General features: G+C 45.3%; 1 protein-coding gene across 4 annotated transcripts in view; it reads left to right on the top strand.

Moving 5' to 3' along the window:
* Positions 1-23,226, top strand: part of wipi2 (WD repeat domain, phosphoinositide interacting 2) — an 81,301-nt gene that overhangs the window by 43,951 nt on the left and 14,124 nt on the right. For all 4 annotated transcript variants that reach the window (XM_082964658.1, XM_082964660.1, XM_082964661.1 and 1 more), the window contains one exon: positions 18,305-18,375. In XM_082964658.1, coding sequence (XP_082820784.1) covers positions 18,305-18,375 — 71 coding nt within the window. The remainder of the gene's footprint in view (positions 1-18,304; positions 18,376-23,226) is intronic.

The raw sequence follows: 23,226 nt of genomic DNA, 5'->3' as shown, positions 1-23,226 counted from the left end.
ATGTGTAATGTGATCTGATAGGGGACGGTAATGTGTAATGTGATCTGATAGGGGACGGTAATGTGTAATGTGATCTGATAGGGGACGGTAATGTGTAATGTGATCTGATAGGGGACGGTAATGTGTAATGTGATCTGATAGGGGACGGTAATGTGTAATGTGATCTGATAGGGGACGGTAATGTGTAATGTGATCTGATAGGGGACGGTAATGTGTAATGTGATCTGATAGGGGACGGTAATGTGTAATGTGATCTGATAGGGGACGGTGATGTTGTAATGTGATCTGATAGGGGACGGTGGATGTGTAATGTGATCTGATAGGGGACGGTAGTGTGTAATGTGATCTGATAGGGGACGGTAATGTGTAATGTGATCTGATAGGGGACGGTAATGTGTATATGTGATCTGATAGGGGACGGTAATGTGTAATGTGATCTGATAGGGGACGGTAATGTGTAATGTGATCTGATAGGGGACGGTAATGTGTAATGTGATCTGATAGGGGACGGTAATGTGTAATGTGATCTGATAGGGGACGGTAATGTGTAATGTGATCTGATAGGGGACGGTAATGTGTAATGTGATCTGATAGGGGACGGTAATGTGTAATGTGATCTGATAGGGGACGGTAATGTGTAATGTGATCTGATAGGGGACGGTAATGTGTAATGTGATCTGATAGGGGACGGTAATGTGTAATGTGATCTGATAGGGGACGGTAATGTGTAATGTGATCTGATAGGGGACGGTAATGTGTAATGTGATCTGATAGGGGACGGTAATGTGTAATGTGATCTGATAGGGGACGGTAATGTGTAATGTGATCTGATAGGGGACGGTAATGTGTAATGTGATCTGATAGGGGACGGTAATGTGTAATGTGATCTGATAGGGGACGGTAATGTGTAATGTGATCTGATAGGGGACGGTAATGTGTAATGTGATCTGATAGGGGACGGTAATGTGTAATGTGATCTGATAGGGGACGGTAATGTGTAATGTGATCTGATAGGGGACGGTAATGTGTAATGTGATCTGATAGGGGACGGTAATGTGTAATGTGATCTGATAGGGGACGGTAATGTGTAATGTGATCTGATAGGGGACGGTAATGTGTAATGTGATCTGATAGGGGACGGTAATGTGTAATGTGATCTGATAGGGGACGGTAATGTGTAATGTGATCTGATAGGGGACGGTAATGTGTAATGTGATCTGATAGGGGACGGTAATGTGTAATGTGATCTGATAGGGGACGGTAATGTGTAATGTGATCTGATAGGGGACGGTAATGTGTAATGTGATCTGATAGGGGACGGTAATGTGTAATGTGATCTGATAGGGGACGGTAATGTGTAATGTGATCTGATAGGGGACGGTAGTGTGTAATGTGATCTGATAGGGGACGGTAATGTGTAATGTGATCTGATAGGGGACGGTAATGTGTAATGTGATCTGATAGGGGACGGTAATGTGTAATGTGATCTGATAGGGGACGGTAATGTGTAATGTGATCTGATAGGGGACGGTAATGTGTAATGTGATCTGATAGGGGACGGTGGTGTGTAATGTGATCTGATAGGGGACGGTAATGTGTAATGTGATCTGATAGGGGACGGTAATGTGTAATGTGATCTGATAGGGGACGGTAATGTGTAATGTGATCTGATAGGGGACGGTAATGTGTAATGTGATCTGATAGGGGACGGTAATGTGTAATGTGATCTGATAGGGGACGGTAATGTGTAATGTGATCTGATAGGGGACGGTAATGTGTAATGTGATCTGATAGGGGACGGTAATGTGTAATGTGATCTGATAGGGGACGGTAATGTGTAATGTGATCTGATAGGGGACGGTAATGTGTAATGTGATCTGATAGGGGACGGTAATGTGTAATGTGATCTGATAGGGGACGGTAATGTGTAATGTGATCTGATAGGGGACGGTAATGTGTAATGTGATCTGATAGGGGACGGTAATGTGTAATGTGATCTGATAGGGGACGGTAATGTGTAATGTGATCTGATAGGGGACGGTAATGTGTAATGTGATCTGATAGGGGACGGTAATGTGTAATGTGATCTGATAGGGGACGGTAATGTGTAATGTGATCTGATAGGGGACGGTAATGTGTAATGTGATCTGATAGGGGACGGTAATGTGTAATGTGATCTGATAGGGGACGGTAATGTGTAATGTGATCTGATAGGGGACGGTAATGTGTAATGTGATCTGATAGGGGACGGTAATGTGTAATGTGATCTGATAGGGGACGGTAATGTGTAATGTGATCTGATAGGGGACGGTAATGTGTAATGTGATCTGATAGGGGACGGTAATGTGTAATGTGATCTGATAGGGGACGGTAATGTGTAATGTGATCTGATAGGGGACGGTAATGTGTAATGTGATCTGATAGGGGACGGTAATGTGTAATGTGATCTGATAGGGGACGGTAATGTGTAATGTGATCTGATAGGGGACGGTAATGTGTAATGTGATCTGATAGGGGACGGTAATGTGTAATGTGATCTGATAGGGGACGGTAATGTGTAATGTGATCTGATAGGGGACGGTAATGTGTAATGTGATCTGATAGGGGACGGTAATGTGTAATGTGATCTGATAGGGGACGGTAATGTGTAATGTGATCTGATAGGGGACGGTAATGTGTAATGTGATCTGATAGGGGACGGTAATGTGTAATGTGATCTGATAGGGGACGGTAATGTGTAATGTGATCTGATAGGGGACGGTAATGTGTAATGTGATCTGATAGGGGACGGTAATGTGTAATGTGATCTGATAGGGGACGGTAATGTGTAATGTGATCTGATAGGGGACGGTAATGTGTAATGTGATCTGATAGGGGACGGTAATGTGTAATGTGATCTGATAGGGGACGGTAATGTGTAATGTGATCTGATAGGGGACGGTAATGTGTAATGTGATCTGATAGGGGACGGTAATGTGTAATGTGATCTGATAGGGGACGGTAATGTGTAATGTGATCTGATAGGGGACGGTAATGTGTAATGTGATCTGATAGGGGACGGTAATGTGTAATGTGATCTGATCGGTAATGTGTAATGTGATCTGATAGGGGACGGTAATGTGTAATGTGATCTGATAGGGGACGGTAATGTGTAATGTGATCTGATAGGGGGACGGTAATGTGTAATGTGATCTGATAGGGGACGGTAATGTGTAATGTGATCTGATAGGGGACGGTAATGTGTAATGTGATCTGATAGGGGACGGTAATGTGTAATGTGATCTGATAGGGGACGGTAATGTGTAATGTGATCTGATAGGGGACGGTAATGTGTAATGTGATCTGATAGGGGACGGTAATGTGTAATGTGATCTGATAGGGGACGGTAATGTGTAATGTGATCTGATAGGGGACGGTGGTGTGTAATGTGATCTGATAGGGGACGGTAATGTGTAATGTGATCTGATAGGGGACGGTGATGTGTAATGTGATCTGATAGGGGACGGTAATGTGTAATGTGATCTGATAGGGGACGGTAATGTGTAATGTTGATCTGATAGGGGACGGTAATGTGTAATGTGATCTGATAGGGGACGGTAATGTGTAATGTGATCTGATAGGGGACGGTAATGTGTAATGTGATCTGATAGGGGACGGTAATGTGTAATGTGATCTGATAGGGGACGGTAATGTGTAATGTGATCTGATAGGGGACGGTAATGTGTATGATAGGGACGTATTGATCTGATAGGGGACGGTAATGTGTAATGTGATCTGATAGGGGACGGTAATGTGTAATGTGATCTGATAGGGGACGGTAATGTGTAATGTGATCTGATAGGGGACGGTAATGTGTAATGTGATCTGATAGGGGACGGTAATGTGTAATGTGATCTGATAGGGGACGGTAATGTGTAATGTGATCTGATAGGGGACGGTAATGTGTAATGTGATCTGATAGGGGACGGTAATGTGTAATGTGATCTGATAGGGGACGGTAATGTAGAATGAATCCTTGTGATCTGATAGGGGACGGTAATGTGTAATGATGTGATCTGATAGGGGACGGTAGGTGTGTAATGTGATCTGATAGGGGACGGTAATGTGTAATGTGATCTGATAGGGGACGGTAATGTGTAATGTGATCTGATAGGGGACGGTAATGTGTAATGTGATCTGATAGGGGACGGTAGGTGTGTAATGTGATCTGATAGGGGACGGTAATGTGTAATGTGATCTGATAGGGGACGGTAATGTGTAATGTGATCTGATAGGGGACGGTAATGTGTAATGTGATCTGATAGGGGACGGTAATGTGTAATGTGATCTGATAGGGGACGGTAATGTGTAATGTGATCTGATAGGGGACGGTAATGTGTAATGTGATCTGATAGGGGACGGTAATGTGTAATGTGATCTGATAGGGGACGGTAATGTGTAATGTGATCTGATAGGGGACGGTAATGTGTAATGTGATCTGATAGGGGACGGTAATGTGTAATGTGATCTGATAGGGGACGGTAATGTGATCTGATAGGGGACGGTAATGTGATCTGATAGGGGACGGTAATGTGTAATGTGATCTGATAGGGGACGGTAGTGTGTAATGTGATCTGATAGGGGACGGTAGTGTGTAATGTGATCTGATAGGGGACGGTGATGTGTAATGTGATCTGATAGGGGACGGTAATGTGTAATGTGATCTGATAGGGGACGGTAATGTGTAATGTGATCTGATAGGGGACGGTAATGTGTAATGTGATCTGATAGGGGACGGTAATGTGTAATGTGATCTGATAGGGGACGGTAATGTGTAATGTGATCTGATAGGGGACGGTAATGTGTAATGTGATCTGATAGGGGACGGTAATGTGTAATGTGATCTGATAGGGGACGGTAATGTGTAATGTGATCTGATAGGGGACGGTAATGTGTAATGTGATCTGATAGGGGACGGTAATGTGTAATGTGATCTGATAGGGGACGGTAATGTGTAATGTGATCTGATAGGGGACGGTAATGTGTAATGTGATCTGATAGGGGACGGTAATGTGATTGATAGGGGACTGTAATGTGATCTGATAGGGGACGGTAATGTGTAATGTGATCTGATAGGGGACGGTAATGTGTAATGTGATCTGATAGGGGACGGTAATGTGTAATGTGATCTGATAGGGGACGGTAATGTGTAATGTGATCTGATAGGGGACGGTAGTGTGTAATGTGATCTGATAGGGGACGGTAATGTGTAATGTGATCTGATAGGGGACGGTAATGTGTAATGTGATCTGATAGGGGACGGTAATGTGTAATGTGATCTGATAGGGGACGGTAATGTGTAATGTGATCTGATAGGGGACGGTAATGTGTAATGTGATCTGATAGGGGACGGTAATGTGTAATGTGATCTGATAGGGGACGGTAATGTGTAATGTGATCTGATAGGGGACGGTAATGTGTAATGTGATCTGATAGGGGACGGTAATGTGTAATGTGATCTGATAGGGGACGGTAATGTGTAATGTGATCTGATAGGGGACGGTAATGTGTAATGTGATCTGATAGGGGACGGTAATGTGTAATGTGATCTGATAGGGGACGGTAATGTGTAATGTGATCTGATAGGGGACGGTAATGTGTAATGTGATCTGATAGGGGACGGTAATGTGTAATGTGATCTGATAGGGGACGGTGTGTGTAATGTGATCTGATAGGGGACGGTAATGTGTAATGTGATCTGATAGGGGACGGTAATGTGTAATGTGATCTGATAGGGGACGGTAATGTGTAATGTGATCTGATAGGGGACGGTAATGTGTAATGTGATCTGATAGGGGACGGTAATGTGTAATGTGATCTGATAGGGGACGGTAATGTGTAATGTGATCTGATAGGGGACGGTAATGTGTAATGTGATCTGATAGGGGACGGTAATGTGTAATGTGATCTGATAGGGGACGGTAATGTGTAATGTGATCTGATAGGGGACGGTAATGTGTAATGTGATCTGATAGGGGACGGTAATGTGTAATGTGATCTGATAGGGGACGGTAATGTGTAATGTGATCTGATAGGGGACGGTAATGTGTAATGTGATCTGATAGGGGACGGTAATGTGTAATGTGATCTGATAGGGGACGGTAATGTGTAATGTGATCTGATAGGGGACGGTAATGTGTAATGTGATCTGATAGGGGACGGTAATGTGTAATGTGATCTGATAGGGGACGGTAATGTGTAATGTGATCTGATAGGGGACGGTAATGTGTAATGTGATCTGATAGGGGACGGTAATGTGTAATGTGATCTGATAGGGGACGGTAATGTGTAATGTGATCTGATAGGGGACGGTAATGTGTAATGTGATCTGATAGGGGACGGTAATGTGTAATGTGATCTGATAGGGGACGGTAATGTGTAATGTGATCTGATAGGGGACGGTAATGTGTAATGATCTGATCTGATAGGGGACGGTAATGTAGTATGATGCTGATCTGATAGGGGACGGTGGTGTGTGAATCTGTGATCTGATAGGGGACGGTAGTGTGTAATGTGATCTGATAGGGGACGGTAATGTGTAATGTGATCTGATAGGGGACGGTAATGTGTAATGTGATCTGATAGGGGACGGTAATGTGTAATGTGATCTGATAGGGGACGGTAGTGTGTAATGTGATCTGATAGGGGACGGTAATGTGTAATGTGATCTGATAGGGGACGGTAATGTGTAATGTGATCTGATAGGGGACGGTAATGTGTAATGTGATCTGATAGGGGACGGTAATGTGTAATGATAGGGGGTAATGTGATCTGATAGGGGACGGTAATGTGTAATGTGATCTGATAGGGGACGGTAATGTGTAATGTGATCTGATAGGGGACGGTAATGTGTAATGTGATCTGATAGGGGACGGTAATGTGTAATGTGATCTGATAGGGGACGGTAATGTGTAATGTGATCTGATAGGGGACGGTAATGATCTGATAGACGGTAATGTGATCTGATAGGGGACGGTAATGTGTAATGTGATCTGATAGGGGACGGTGGTGTGTAATGTGATCTGATAGGGGACGGTAATGTGTAATGTGATCTGATAGGGGACGGTAATGTGTAATGTGATCTGATAGGGGACGGTAATGTGTAATGTGATCTGATAGGGGACGGTATGTGTAATGTGATCTGATAGGGGACGGTAATGTGTAATGTGATCTGATAGGGGACGGTAATGTGTAATGTGATCTGATAGGGGACGGTATGTGTAATGTGATCTGATAGGGGACGGTAATGTGTAATGTGATCTGATAGGGGACGGTAATGTGTAATGTGATCTGATAGGGGACGGTAATGTGTAATGTGATCTGATAGGGGACGGTTGTGTAATGTGATCTGATAGGGGACGGTCAATGTGATCTGATAGGGGACGGTAATGTGTAATGTGATCTGATAGGGGACGGTAATGTGTAATGTGATCTGATAGGGGACGGTTGTGTGTAATGTGATCTGATAGGGGACGGTAATGTGTAATGTGATCTGATAGGGGACGGTAATGTGTAATGTGATCTGATAGGGGACGGTAATGTGTAATGTGATCTGATAGGGGACGGTAATGTGTAATGTGATCTGATAGGGGACGGTAATGTGTAATGTGATCTGATAGGGGACGGTGGTGTGTAATGTGATCTGATAGGGGACGGTAATGTGTAATGTGATCTGATAGGGGACGGTAATGTGTAATGTGATCTGATAGGGGACGGTAATGTGTAATGTGATCTGATAGGGGACGGTAATGTGTAATGTGATCTGATAGGGGACGGTAATGTGTAATGTGATCTGATAGGGGACGGTAATGTGATCTGATAGGGGACGGTAATGTGTAATGTGATCTGATAGGGGACGGTAATGTGTAATGTGATCTGATAGGGGACGGTAATGTGTAATGTGATCTGATAGGGGACGGTAATGTGTAATGTGATCTGATAGGGGACGGTGGTGTGTAATGTGATCTGATAGGGGACGGTGGTGTGTAATGTGATCTGATAGGGGACGGTAATGTGTAATGTGATCTGATAGGGGACGGTAATGTGTAATGTGATCTGATAGGGGACGGTAATGTGTAATGTGATCTGATAGGGGACGGTAATGTGTAATGTGATCTGATAGGGGACGGTAATGTGTAATGTGATCTGATAGGGGACGGTAATGTGTAATGTGATCTGATAGGGGACGGTAATGTGTAATGTGATCTGATAGGGGACGGTAATGTGTAATGTGATCTGATAGGGGACGGTAATGTGTAATGTGATCTGATAGGGGACGGTAATGTGTAATGTGATCTGATAGGGGACGGTAATGTGTAATGTGATCTGATAGGGGACGGTGGTGTGTAATGTGATCTGATAGGGGACGGTGGTGTGTAATGTGATCTGATAGGGGACGGTAATGTGTAATGTGATCTGATAGGGGACGGTAATGTGTAATGTGATCTGATAGGGGACGGTGGTGTGTAATGTGATCTGATAGGGGACGGTAATGTGTAATGTGATCTGATAGGGGACGGTAATGTGTAATGTGATCTGATAGGGGACGGTAATGTTGATCTGATAGGGGACGGTAATGTGTAATGTGATCTGATAGGGGACGGTAATGTGTAATGTGATCTGATAGGGGACGGTAATGTGTAATGTGATCTGATAGGGGACGGTAATGTGTAATGTGATCTGATAGGGGACGGTAATGTGTAATGTGATCTGATAGGGGACGGTAATGTGTAATGTGATCTGATAGGGGACGGTAATGTGTAATGTGATCTGATAGGGGACGGTAATGTGTAATGTGATCTGATAGGGGACGGTAATGTGTAATGTGATCTGATAGGGGACGGTAATGTGTAATGTGATCTGATAGGGGACGGTAATGTGTAATGTGATCTGATAGGGGACGGTAATGTGTAATGTGATCTGATAGGGGACGGTGGTGTGTAATGTGATCTGATAGGGGACGGTAATGTGTAATGTGATCTGATAGGGGACGGTAATGTGTAATGTGATCTGATAGGGGACGGTAATGTGTAATGTGATCTGATAGGGGACGGTAATGTGTAATGTGATCTGATAGGGGACGGTGGTGTGTAATGTGATCTGATAGGGGACGGTAATGTGTAATGTGATCTGATAGGGGACGGTAATGTGTAATGTGATCTGATAGGGGACGGTAATGTGTAATGTGATCTGATAGGGGACGGTAATGTGTAATGTGATCTGATAGGGGACGGTAATGTGTAATGTGATCTGATAGGGGACGGTGGTGTGTAATGTGATCTGATAGGGGACGGTGGTGTGTAATGTGATCTGATAGGGGACGGTAATGTTAATGTGATCTGATAGGGGACGGTAATGTGTAATGTGATCTGATAGGGGACGGTAATGTGTAATGTGATCTGATAGGGGACGGTAATGTGTAATGTGATCTGATAGGGGACGGTAATGTGTAATGTGATCTGATAGGGGACGGTAATGTGTAATGTGATCTGATAGGGGACGGTAATGTGTAATGTGATCTGATAGGGGACGGTAATGTGTAATGTGATCTGATAGGGGACGGTAATGTGTAATGTGATCTGATAGGGGACGGTAATGTGTAATGTGATCTGATAGGGGACGGTAATGTGTAATGTGATCTGATAGGGGACGGTGGTGTGTAATGTGATCTGATAGGGGACGGTAATGTGTAATGTGATCTGATAGGGGACGGTAATGTGTAATGTGATCTGATAGGGGACGGTAATGTGAATGTGATCTGATAGGGGACGGTGGTGTGTAATGTGATCTGATAGGGGACGGTAATGTGTAATGTGATCTGATAGGGGACGGTAATGTGATCTGATAGGGGACGGTAATGTGTAATGTGATCTGATAGGGGACGGTAATGTGATCTGATAGGGGACGGTAATGTGTAATGTGATCTGATAGGGGACGGTAATGTGTAATGTGATCTGATAGGGGACGGTAATGTGTAATGTGATCTGATAGGGGACGGTAATGTGTAATGTGATCTGATAGGGGACGGTAATGTGTAATGTGATCTGATAGGGGACGGTAATGTGTAATGTGATCTGATAGGGGACGGTAATGTGTAATGTGATCTGATAGGGGACGGTAATGTGTAATGTGATCTGATAGGGGACGGTAATGTGTAATGTGATCTGATAGGGGACGGTGGTGTGTAATGTGATCTGATAGGGGACGGTAATGTGTAATGTGATCTGATAGGGGACGGTAATGTGTAATGTGATCTGATAGGGGACGGTAATGTGTAATGTGATCTGATAGGGGACGGTAATGTGTAATGTGATCTGATAGGGGACGGTAATGTGTAATGTGATCTGATAGGGGACGGTAATGTGTAATGTGATCTGATAGGGGACGGTAATGTGTAATGTGATCTGATAGGGGACGGTAATGTGTAATGTGATCTGATAGGGGACGGTAATGTGTAATGTGATCTGATAGGGGACGGTAATGTGTAATGTGATCTGATAGGGGACGGTAATGTGTAATGTGATCTGATAGGGGACGGTAATGTGTAATGTGATCTGATAGGGGACGGTAATGTGTAATGTGATCTGATAGGGGACGGTAATGTGTAATGTGATCTGATAGGGGACGGTAATGTGTAATGTGATCTGATAGGGGACGGTAATGTGTAATGTGATCTGATAGGGGACGGTAATGTGTAATGTGATCTGATAGGGGACGGTAATGTGTAATGTGATCTGATAGGGGACGGTAATGTGTAATGTGATCTGATAGGGGACGGTAATGTGTAATGTGATCTGATAGGGGACGGTAATGTGTAATGTGATCTGATAGGGGACGGTAATGTGTAATGTGATCTGATAGGGGACGGTAATGTGTAATGTGATCTGATAGGGGACGGTAATGTGTAATGTGATCTGATAGGGGACGGTAATGTGTAATGTGATCTGATAGGGGACGGTAATGTGTAATGTGATCTGATAGGGGACGGTAATGTGTAATGTGATCTGATAGGGGACGGTAATGTGATGAACTTGTGATCTGATAGGGGACGGTAATGTGTAATGTGATCTGATAGGGGACGGTGGTGTGTAATGTGATCTGATAGGGGACGGTAATGTGTAATGTGATCTGATAGGGGACGGTAATGTGTAATGTGATCTGATAGGGGACGGTAATGTGTAATGTGATCTGATAGGGGACGGTAATGTGTAATGTGATCTGATAGGGGACGGTAATGTGTAATGTGATCTGATAGGGGACGGTAATGTGTAATGTGATCTGATAGGGGACGGTGGTGTGTAATGTGATCTGATAGGGGACGGTAATGTGTAATGTGATCTGATAGGGGACGGTAATGTGTAATGTGATCTGATAGGGGACGGTAATGTGTAATGTGATCTGATAGGGGACGGTATGTGTAATGTGATCTGATAGGGGACGGTAATGTGTAATGTGATCTGATAGGGGACGGTAATGTGTAATGTGATCTGATAGGGGACGGTAATGTGTAATGTGATCTGATAGGGGACGGTAATGTGTAATGTGATCTGATAGGGGACGGTAATGTGTAATGTGATCTGATAGGGGACGGTAATGTGTAATGTGATCTGATAGGGGACGGTAATGTGTAATGTGATCTGATAGGGGACGGTAATGTGTAATGTGATCTGATAGGGGACGGTAATGTGTAATGTGATCTGATAGGGGACGGTAGTGTGTAATGTGATCTGATAGGGGACGGTAATGTGTAATGTGATCTGATAGGGGACGGTAATGTGTAATGTGATCTGATAGGGGACGGTAATGTGTAATGTGATCTGATAGGGGACGGTAATGTGTAATGTGATCTGATAGGGGACGGTAGTGTGTAATGTGATCTGATAGGGGACGGTAATGTGTAATGTGATCTGATAGGGGACGGTAATGTGTAATGTGATCTGATAGGGGACGGTAATGTGTAATGTGATCTGATAGGGGACGGTAATGTGTAATGTGATCTGATAGGGGACGGTAATGTGTAATGTGATCTGATAGGGGACGGTGGTGTGTAATGTGATCTGATAGGGGACGGTGGTGTGTAATGTGATCTGATAGGGGACGGTAATGTGTAATGTGATCTGATAGGGGACGGTAATGTGTAATGTGATCTGATAGGGGACGGTAATGTGTAATGTGATCTGATAGGGGACGGTAATGTGTAATGTGATCTGATAGGGGACGGTAATGTGTAATGTGATCTGATAGGGGACGGTAATGTGTAATGTGATCTGATAGGGGACGGTAATGTGTAATGTGATCTGATAGGGGACGGTAATGTGTAATGTGATCTGATAGGGGACGGTAATGTGTAATGTGATCTGATAGGGGACGGTAATGTGTAATGTGATCTGATAGGGGACGGTAATGTGTAATGTGATCTGATAGGGGACGGTAGTGTGTAATGTGATCTGATAGGGGACGGTAATGTGTAATGTGATCTGATAGGGGACGGTAATGTGTAATGTGATCTGATAGGGGACGGTAATGTGTAATGTGATCTGATAGGGGACGGTAATGTGTAATGTGATCTGATAGGGGACGGTAATGTGTAATGTGATCTGATAGGGGACGGTAATGTGAATGTGATCTGATAGGGGACGGTAATGTGTAATGTGATCTGATAGGGGACGGTAATGTGTAATGTGATCTGATAGGGGACGGTAATGTGTAATGTGATCTGATAGGGGACGGTAATGTGTAATGTGATCTGATAGGGGACGGTAATGTGTAATGTGATCTGATAGGGGACGGTAATGTGTAATGTGATCTGATAGGGGACGGTAATGTGTAATGTGATCTGATAGGGGACGGTAATGTGTAATGTGATCTGATAGGGGACGGTAATGTGTAATGTGATCTGATAGGGGACGGTAATGTGTAATGTGATCTGATAGGGGACGGTAATGTGTAATGTGATCTGATAGGGGACGGTAATGTGTAATGTGATCTGATAGGGGACGGTAATGTGTAATGTGATCTGATAGGGGACGGTAATGTGTAATGTGATCTGATAGGGGACGGTAATGTGTAATGTGATCTGATAGGGGACGGTAATGTGTAATGTGATCTGATAGGGGACGGTAATGTGTAATGTGATCTGATAGGGGACGGTAATGTGTAATGTGATCTGATAGGGGACGGTAATGTGTAATGTGATCTGATAGGGGACGGTAATGTGTAATGTGATCTGATAGGGGACGGTAATGTGTAATGTGATCTGATAGGGGACGGTAATGTGTAATGTGATCTGATAGGGGACGGTAGTGTGTAATGTGATCTGATAGGGGACGGTAATGTGTAATGTGATCTGATAGGGGACGGTAATGTGTAATGTGATCTGATAGGGGACGGTAATGTGTAATGTGATCTGATAGGGGACGGTAATGTGTAATGTGATCTGATAGGGGACGGTAATGTGTAATGTGATCTGATAGGGGACGGTAATGTGTAATGTGATCTGATAGGGGACGGTAATGTGTAATGTGATCTGATAGGGGACGGTAATGTGTAATGTGATCTGATAGGGGACGGTGGTGTGTAATGTGATCTGATAGGGGACGGTAATGTGTAATGTGATCTGATAGGGGACGGTAATGTGTAATGTGATCTGATAGGGGACGGTAATGTGTAATGTGATCTGATAGGGGACGGTAATGTGTAATGTGATCTGATAGGGGACGGTAATGTGTAATGTGATCTGATAGGGGACGGTAATGTGTAATGTGATCTGATAGGGGACGGTAATGTGTAATGTGATCTGATAGGGGACGGTAATGTGTAATGTGATCTGATAGGGGACGGTAATGTGTAATGTGATCTGATAGGGGACGGTAATGTGTAATGTGATCTGATAGGGGACGGTAATGTGTAATGTGATCTGATAGGGGACGGTAATGTGTAATGTGATCTGATAGGGGACGGTAATGTGTAATGTGATCTGATAGGGGACGGTAATGTGTAATGTGATCTGATAGGGGACGGTAATGTGTAATGTGATCTGATAGGGGACGGTAATGTGTAATGTGATCTGATAGGGGACGGTAATGTGTAATGTGATCTGATAGGGGACGGTAATGTGTAATGTGATCTGATAGGGGACGGTAATGTGTAATGTGATCTGATAGGGGACGGTAATGTGTAATGTGATCTGATAGGGGACGGTAATGTGTAATGTGATCTGATAGGGGACGGTAATGTGTAATGTGATCTGATAGGGGACGGTAATGTGTAATGTGATCTGATAGGGGACGGTAATGTGTAATGTGATCTGATAGGGGACGGTAATGTGATCTGATAGGGGACGGTAATGTGATCTGATAGGGGACGGTAATGTGTAATGTGATCTGATAGGGGACGGTAGTGTGTAATGTGATCTGATAGGGGACGGTAATGTGTAATGTGATCTGATAGGGGACGGTAATGTGTAATGTGATCTGATAGGGGACGGTAATGTGTAATGTGATCTGATAGGGGACGGTAATGTGTAATGTGATCTGATAGGGGACGGTAATGTGTAATGTGATCTGATAGGGGACGGTAATGTGTAATGTGATCTGATAGGGGACGGTAATGTGATCTGATAGGGGACGGTAATGTGTAATGTGATCTGATAGGGGACGGTAATGTGTAATGTGATCTGATAGGGGACGGTAATGTGTAATGTGATCTGATAGGGGACGGTAATGTGTAATGTGATCTGATAGGGGACGGTAATGTGTAATGTGATCTGATAGGGGACGGTAATGTGTAATGTGATCTGATAGGGGACGGTAATGTGTAATGTGATCTGATAGGGGACGGTAATGTGTAATGTGATCTGATAGGGGACGGTAATGTGTAATGTGATCTGATAGGGGACGGTAATGTGTAATGTGATCTGATAGGGGACGGTAATGTGTAATGTGATCTGATAGGGGACGGTAATGTGTAATGTGATCTGATAGGGGACGGTAATGTGTAATGTGATCTGATAGGGGACGGTAATGTGTAATGTGATCTGATAGGGGACGGTAATGTGTAATGTGATCTGATAGGGGACGGTAATGTGTAATGTGATCTGATAGGGGACGGTAATGTGTAATGTGATCTGATAGGGGACGGTGGTGTGTAATGTGATCTGATAGGGGACGGTAATGTGATCTGATAGGGGACGGTAATGTGTAATGTGATCTGATAGGGGACGGTAATGTGTAATGTGATCTGATAGGGGACGGTAATGTGTAATGTGATCTGATAGGGGACGGTAATGTGTAATGTGATCTGATAGGGGACGGTAATGTGTAATGTGATCTGATAGGGGACGGTAATGTGTAATGTGATCTGATAGGGGACGGTAATGTGTAATGTGATCTGATAGGGGACGGTAATGTGTAATGTGATCTGATAGGGGACGGTAATGTGTAATGTGATCTGATAGGGGACGGTAATGTGTAATGTGATCTGATAGGGGACGGTAATGTGTAATGTGATCTGATAGGGGACGGTAATGTGTAATGTGATCTGATAGGGGACGGTAATGTGTAATGTGATCTGATAGGGGACGGTAATGTGTAATGTGATCTGATAGGGGACGGTAATGTGTAATGTGATCTGATAGGGGACGGTAATGTGTAATGTGATCTGATAGGGGACGGTAATGTGTAATGTGATCTGATAGGGGACGGTAATGTGTAATGTGATCTGATAGGGGACGGTAATGTGTAATGTGATCTGATAGGGGACGGTAATGTGTAATGTGATCTGATAGGGGACGGTAATGTGTAATGTGATCTGATAGGGGACGGTAATGTGTAATGTGATCTGATAGGGGACGGTAATGTGATGGCTGATAGGGGACGGTAATGTGTAATGTGATCTGATAGGGGACGGTAATGTGTAATGTGATCTGATAGGGGACGGTATGTGTAATGTGATCTGATAGGGGACGGTAATGTGTAATGTGATCTGATAGGGGACGGTAATGTGTAATGTGATCTGATAGGGGACGGTAATGTGTAATGTGATCTGATAGGGGACGGTAATGTGTAATGTGATCTGATAGGGGACGGTAATGTGTAATGTGATCTGATAGGGGACGGTGGTGTGTAATGTGATCTGATAGGGGACGGTAATGTGTAATGTGATCTGATAGGGGACGGTAATGTGTAATGTGATCTGATAGGGGACGGTAATGTGTAATGTGATCTGATAGGGGACGGTAATGTGTAATGTGATCTGATAGGGGACGGTAATGTGTAATGTGATCTGATAGGGGACGGTAATGTGTAATGTGATCTGATAGGGGACGGTAATGTGTAATGTGATCTGATAGGGGACGGTAATGTGTAATGTGATCTGATAGGGGACGGTAATGTGTAATGTGATCTGATAGGGGACGGTAATGTGTAATGTGATCTGATAGGGGACGGTAATGTGTAATGTGATCTGATAGGGGACGGTAATGTGTAATGTGATCTGATAGGGGACGGTAATGTGTAATGTGATCTGATAGGGGACGGTAATGTGTAATGTGATCTGATAGGGGACGGTAATGTGTAATGTGATCTGATAGGGGACGGTAATGTGTAATGTGATCTGATAGGGGACGGTAATGTGTAATGTGATCTGATAGGGGACGGTAATGTGTAATGTGATCTGATAGGGGACGGTAATGTGTAATGTGATCTGATAGGGGACGGTAATGTGTAATGTGATCTGATAGGGGACGGTAATGTGTAATGTGATCTGATAGGGGACGGTAATGTGTAATGTGATCTGATAGGGGACGGTAATGTGTAATGTGATCTGATAGGGGACGGTAATGTGTAATGTGATCTGATAGGGGACGGTAATGTGTAATGTGATCTGATAGGGGACGGTAATGTGTAATGTGATCTGATAGGGGACGGTAATGTGTAATGTGATCTGATAGGGGACGGTAATGTGTAATGTGATCTGATAGGGGACGGTAATGTGTAATGTGATCTGATAGGGGACGGTAATGTGTAATGTGATCTGATAGGGGACGGTAATGTGTAATGTGATCTGATAGGGGACGGTAATGTGTAATGTGATCTGATAGGGGACGGTAATGTGTAATGTGATCTGATAGGGGACGGTAATGTGTAATGTGATCTGATAGGGGACGGTAATGTGTAATGTGATCTGATAGGGGACGGTAATGTGTAATGTGATCTGATAGGGGACGGTAATGTGTAATGTGATCTGATAGGGGACGGTAATGTGTAATGTGATCTGATAGGGGACGGTAATGTGTAATGTGATCTGATAGGGGACGGTAATGTGTAATGTGATCTGATAGGGGACGGTAATGTGTAATGTGATCTGATAGGGGACGGTAATGTGTAATGTGATCTGATAGGGGACGGTAATGTGTAATGTGATCTGATAGGGGACGGTAATGTGTAATGTGATCTGATAGGGGACGGTAATGTGTAATGTGATCTGATAGGGGACGGTAATGTGTAATGTGATCTGATAGGGGACGGTAATGTGATCTGATAGGGGACGGTAATGTGTAATGTGATCTGATAGGGGACGGTAATGTGTAATGTGATCTGATAGGGGACGGTAATGTGTAATGTGATCTGATAGGGGACGGTAATGTGTAATGTGATCTGATAGGGGACGGTAATGTGTAATGTGATCTGATAGGGGACGGTAATGTGTAATGTGATCTGATAGGGGACGGTAATGTGTAATGTGATCTGATAGGGGACGGTAATGTGTAATGTGATCTGATAGGGGACGGTAATGTGTAATGTGATCTGATAGGGGACGGTAATGTGTAATGTGATCTGATAGGGGACGGTAATGTGATCTGATAGGGGACGGTAATGTGATCTGATAGGGGACGGTAATGTGATCTGATAGGGGACGGTAATGTGATCTGATAGGGGACGGTAATGTGTAATGTGATCTGATAGGGGACGGTAATGTGTAATGTGATCTGATAGGGGACGGTAATGTGTAATGTGATCTGATAGGGGACGGTAATGTGTAATGTGATCTGATAGGGGACGGTAATGTGTAATGTGATCTGATAGGGGACGGTAATGTGTAATGAATCCTTGTGATCTGATAGGGGACGGTAATGTATAATGAATCCTTGTGATCTGATAGGGGACGGTAATGTATAATGAATCCTTGTGATCTGATAGGGGACGGTAATGTATAATGTGATCTGATAGGGGACGGTAATGTATAATGAATCCTTGTGATCTGATAGGGGACGGTAATCCGTGTTTTCTCCATCCCTGAGGGACAGAAACTGTTTGAGTTCCGTCGAGGAGTCAAAAGGTAGGACTCCTCCTCCTCCTCCCTCCTCCTCCTCCCTATTCTCTCTCTATCCATCTCTATGTCCATTTCTCCTCCTCCTCCTCCTCCTCCTCCTCCCTATTCTCTCTCTATCCATCTCTATGTCCATTTCTCCTCCCTCCTCCTCCTCCTCCTCCCTATTCTCTCTCTATCCATCTCTATGTCCATTTCTCCTCCTCCCTCCTCCTCCTCCTCCTCCCTATTCTCTCTCTATCCATCTCTATGTCCATTTCTCCTCCTCCCTCCTCCTCCTCCTCCCTATTCTCTCTCTATCCATCTCTATGTCCATTTCTCCTCCTCCTCCTCCTCCTCCTCCCTATTCTCTCTCTATCCATCTCTATGTCCATTTCTCCTCCTCCCTCCTCCTCCTCCTCCTCCCTATTCTCTCTCTATCCATCTCTATGTCCATTTCTCCTCCTCCCTCCTCCTCCTCCTCCCTATTCTCTCTCTATCCATCTCTATGTCCATTTCTCCTCCTCCTCCTCCTCCTCCTCCTCCCTATTCTCTCTCTATCCATCTCTATGTCCATTTCTCCTCCTCCCTCCCTCCTCCTCCTCCTCCCTATTCTCTCTCTATCCATCTCTATGTCCATTTCTCCTCCTCCCCTCCTCCTCCTCCTCCCTATTCTCTCTCTATCCATCTCTATGTCCATTTCTCCTCCTCCCTCCTCCTCCTCCTCCTCCCTATTCTCTCTCTATCCATCTCTATGTCCATTTCTCCTCCCCTCCTCCTCCTCCTCCTCCCTATTCTCTCTCTATCCATCTCTATGTCCATTTCTCCTCCTCCCTCCTCCTCCTCCTCCCTATTCTCTCTCTATCCATCTCTATGTCCATTTCTCCTCCTCCCTCCTCCTCCTCCCTATTCTCTCTCTATCCATCTCTATGTCCATTTCTCCTCTCCTCCTCCTCCTCCTCCTCCCTATTCTCTCTCTATCCATCTCTATGTCCATTTCTCCTCCCTCCTCCTCCTCCTCCTCCCTATTCTCTCTCTATCCATCTCTATGTCCATTTCTCCTCCTCCTCCTCCTCCTCCTCCTCCCTATTCTCTCTCTATCCATCTCTATGTCCATTTCTCCTCCTCCCTCCTCCTCCTCCTCCTCCCTATTCTCTCTCTATCCATCTCTATGTCCATTTCTCCTCCTCCCTCCCTCCTCCTCCCTATTCTCTCTCTATCCATCTCTATGTCCATTTCTCCTCCTCCTCCTCCTCCTCCTCCTCCCTATTCTCTCTCTATCCATCTCTATGTCCATTTCTCCTCCTCCTCCTCCTCCTCCCTATTCTCTCTCTATCCATCTCTATGTCCATTTCTCCTCCCCTCCTCCTCCTCCTCCCTATTCTCTCTCTATCCATCTCTATGTCCATTTCTCCTCCTCCCTCCTCCTCCTCCTCCTCCCTATTCTCTCTCTATCCATCTCTATGTCCATTTCTCCTCCTCCCTCCTCCTCCTCCTCCTCCCTATTCTCTCTCTATCCATCTCTATGTCCATTTCTCCTCCTCCCTCCTCCTCCTCCCTATTCTCTCTCTATCCATCTCTATGTCCATTTCTCCTCCCTCCTCCTCCTCCTCCTCCCTATTCTCTCTCTATCCATCTCTATGTCCATTTCTCCTCCCTCCTCCTCCTCCTCCTCCCTATTCTCTCTCTATCCATCTCTATGTCCATTTCTCCTCCTCCTCCTCCTCCTCCTCCCTATTCTCTCTCTATCCATCTCTATGTCCATTTCTCCTCCTCCCTCCTCCTCCTCCTCCTCCCTATTCTCTCTCTATCCATCTCTATGTCCATTTCTCCTCCTCCTCCTCCTCCTCCTCCTCCCTATTCTCTCTCTATCCATCTCTATGTCCATTTCTCCTCCTCTCCTCCTCCTCCTCCTCCTCCCTATTCTCTCTCTATCCATCTCTATGTCCATTTCTCCTCCTCCTCCTCCTCCTCCCTATTCTCTCTCTATCCATCTCTATGTCCATTTCTCCTCCCTCCTCCTCCTCCTCCTCCTCCCTATTCTCTCTCTATCCATCTCTATGTCCATTTCTCCTCCTCCTCCTCCTCCTCCCTATTCTCTCTCTATCCATCTCTATGTCCATTTCTCCTCTCCTCCTCCTCCTCCTCCTCCCTATTCTCTCTCTATCCATCTCTATGTCCATTTCTCCTCCCTCCTCCTCCTCCTCCTCCCTATTCTCTCTCTATCCATCTCTATGTCCATTTCTCCTCCTCCCTCCTCCTCCTCCTCCTCCCTATTCTCTCTCTATCCATCTCTATGTCCATTTCTCCTCCTCCCTCCTCCTCCTCCTCCTCCCTATTCTCTCTCTATCCATCTCTATGTCCATTTCTCCTCCTCCCTCCTCCTCCTCCTCCTCCCTATTCTCTCTCTATCCATCTCTATGTCCATTTCTCCTCCTCCCTCCTCCTCCTCCTCCTCCCTATTCTCTCTCTATCCATCTCTATGTCCATTTCTCCTCCTCCTCCTCCTCCTCCTCCCTATTCTCTCTCTATCCATCTCTATGTCCATTTCTCCTCCTCCTCCTCCTCCTCCTCCCTATTCTCTCTCTATCCATCTCTATGTCCATTTCTCCTCCTCCCTCCTCCTCCTCCTCCTCCTCCCTATTCTCTCTCTATCCATCTCTATGTCCATTTCTCCTCCTCCTCCTCCTCCTCCTCCCTATTCTCTCTCTATCCATCTCTATGTCCATTTCTCCTCCTCCCTCCTCCTCCTCCTCCCTATTCTCTCTCTATCCATCTCTATGTCCATTTCTCCTCCTCCCTCCTCCTCCTCCCTATTCTCTCTCTATCCATCTCTATGTCCATTTCTCCTCCTCCTCCTCCTCCTCCTCCTCCCTATTCTCTCTCTATCCATCTCTATGTCCATTTCTCCTCCTCCTCCTCCTCCTCCCTATTCTCTCTCTATCCATCTCTATGTCCATTTCTCCTCTCCTCCTCCTCCTCCTCCTCCCTATTCTCTCTCTATCCATCTCTATGTCCATTTCTCCTCCCTCCTCCTCCTCCTCCTCCCTATTCTCTCTCTATCCATCTCTATGTCCATTTCTCCTCCTCCCTCCTCCTCCTCCTCCTCCCTATTCTCTCTCTATCCATCTCTATGTCCATTTCTCCTCCTCCCTCCTCCTCCTCCTCCCTATTCTCTCTCTATCCATCTCTATGTCCATTTCTCCTCCTCCCTCCTCCTCCTCCTCCTCCCTATTCTCTCTCTATCCATCTCTATGTCCATTTCTCCTCCCTCCTCCTCCTCCTCCCTATTCTCTCTCTATCCATCTCTATGTCCATTTCTCCTCCTCCCTCCTCCTCCTCCTCCTCCCTATTCTCTCTCTATCCATCTCTATGTCCATTTCTCCTCCTCCTCCTCCTCCTCCCTATTCTCTCTCTATCCATCTCTATGTCCATTTCTCCTCCTCCTCCTCCTCCTCCTCCTCCCTATTCTCTCTCTATCCATCTCTATGTCCATTTCTCCTCCTCCTCCTCCTCCTCCCTATTCTCTCTCTATCCATCTCTATGTCCATTTCTCCTCCTCCCTCCTCCTCCTCCTCCCTATTCTCTCTCTATCCATCTCTATGTCCATTTCTCCTCCTCCCTCCTCCTCCTCCTCCTCCTCCCTATTCTCTCTCTATCCATCTCTATGTCCATTTCTCCTCCCTCCTCCTCCTCCTCCCTATTCTCTCTCTATCCATCTCTATGTCCATTTCTCCTCCTCCTCCTCCTCCTCCTCCTCCCTATTCTCTCTCTATCCATCTCTATGTCCATTTCTCCTCCCCTCCTCCTCCTCCTCCCTATTCTCTCTCTATCCATCTCTATGTCCATTTCTCCTCCTCCTCCTCCTCCTCCTCCCTATTCTCTCTCTATCCATCTCTATGTCCATTTCTCCTCCTCCCTCCTCCTCCTCCTCCTCCCTATTCTCTCTCTATCCATCTCTATGTCCATTTCTCCTCCTCCCTCCTCCTCCTCCCTATTCTCTCTCTATCCATCTCTATGTCCATTTCTCCTCCTCCTCCTCCTCCTCCTCCTCCCTATTCTCTCTCTATCCATCTCTATGTCCATTTCTCCTCCTCCTCCTCCTCCTCCCTATTCTCTCTCTATCCATCTCTATGTCCATTTCTCCTCCTCCTCCTCCTCCTCCCTATTCTCTCTCTATCCATCTCTATGTCCATTTCTCCTCCTCCTCCTCCTCCTCCTCCCTATTCTCTCTCTATCCATCTCTATGTCCATTTCTCCTCCCTCCTCCTCCTCCTCCTCCCTATTCTCTCTCTATCCATCTCTATGTCCATTTCTCCTCCTCCCTCCTCCTCCTCCTCCTCCCTATTCTCTCTCTATCCATCTCTATGTCCATTTCTCCTCCTCCCTCCTCCTCCTCCTCCCTATTCTCTCTCTATCCATCTCTATGTCCATTTCTCCTCCTCCTCCTCCTCCTCCCTATTCTCTCTCTATCCATCTCTATGTCCATTTCTCCTCCCCTCCTCCTCCTCCTCCTCCCTATTCTCTCTCTATCCATCTCTATGTCCATTTCTCCTCCTCCCTCCTCCTCCTCCTCCTCCCTATTCTCTCTCTATCCATCTCTATGTCCATTTCTCCTCCCTCCTCCTCCTCCCTATTCTCTCTCTATCCATCTCTATGTCCATTTCTCCTCCTCCCTCCTCCTCCTCCTCCTCCCTATTCTCTCTCTATCCATCTCTATGTCCATTTCTCCTCCTCCTCCTCCTCCTCCCTATTCTCTCTCTATCCATCTCTATGTCCATTTCTCCTCCTCCCTCCTCCTCCTCCTCCCTATTCTCTCTCTATCCATCTCTATGTCCATTTCTCCTCCTCCCTCCTCCTCCTCCTCCTCCCTATTCTCTC

The sequence above is a fragment of the Salmo salar genome, chromosome 18 (assembly GCF_965601325.2).
Source record: "Salmo salar chromosome 18, fSalSal1, whole genome shotgun sequence".
NCBI lineage: Eukaryota > Metazoa > Chordata > Actinopteri > Salmoniformes > Salmonidae > Salmo > Salmo salar.
This window is presented reverse-complemented; position numbering and strand designations above follow the sequence as displayed.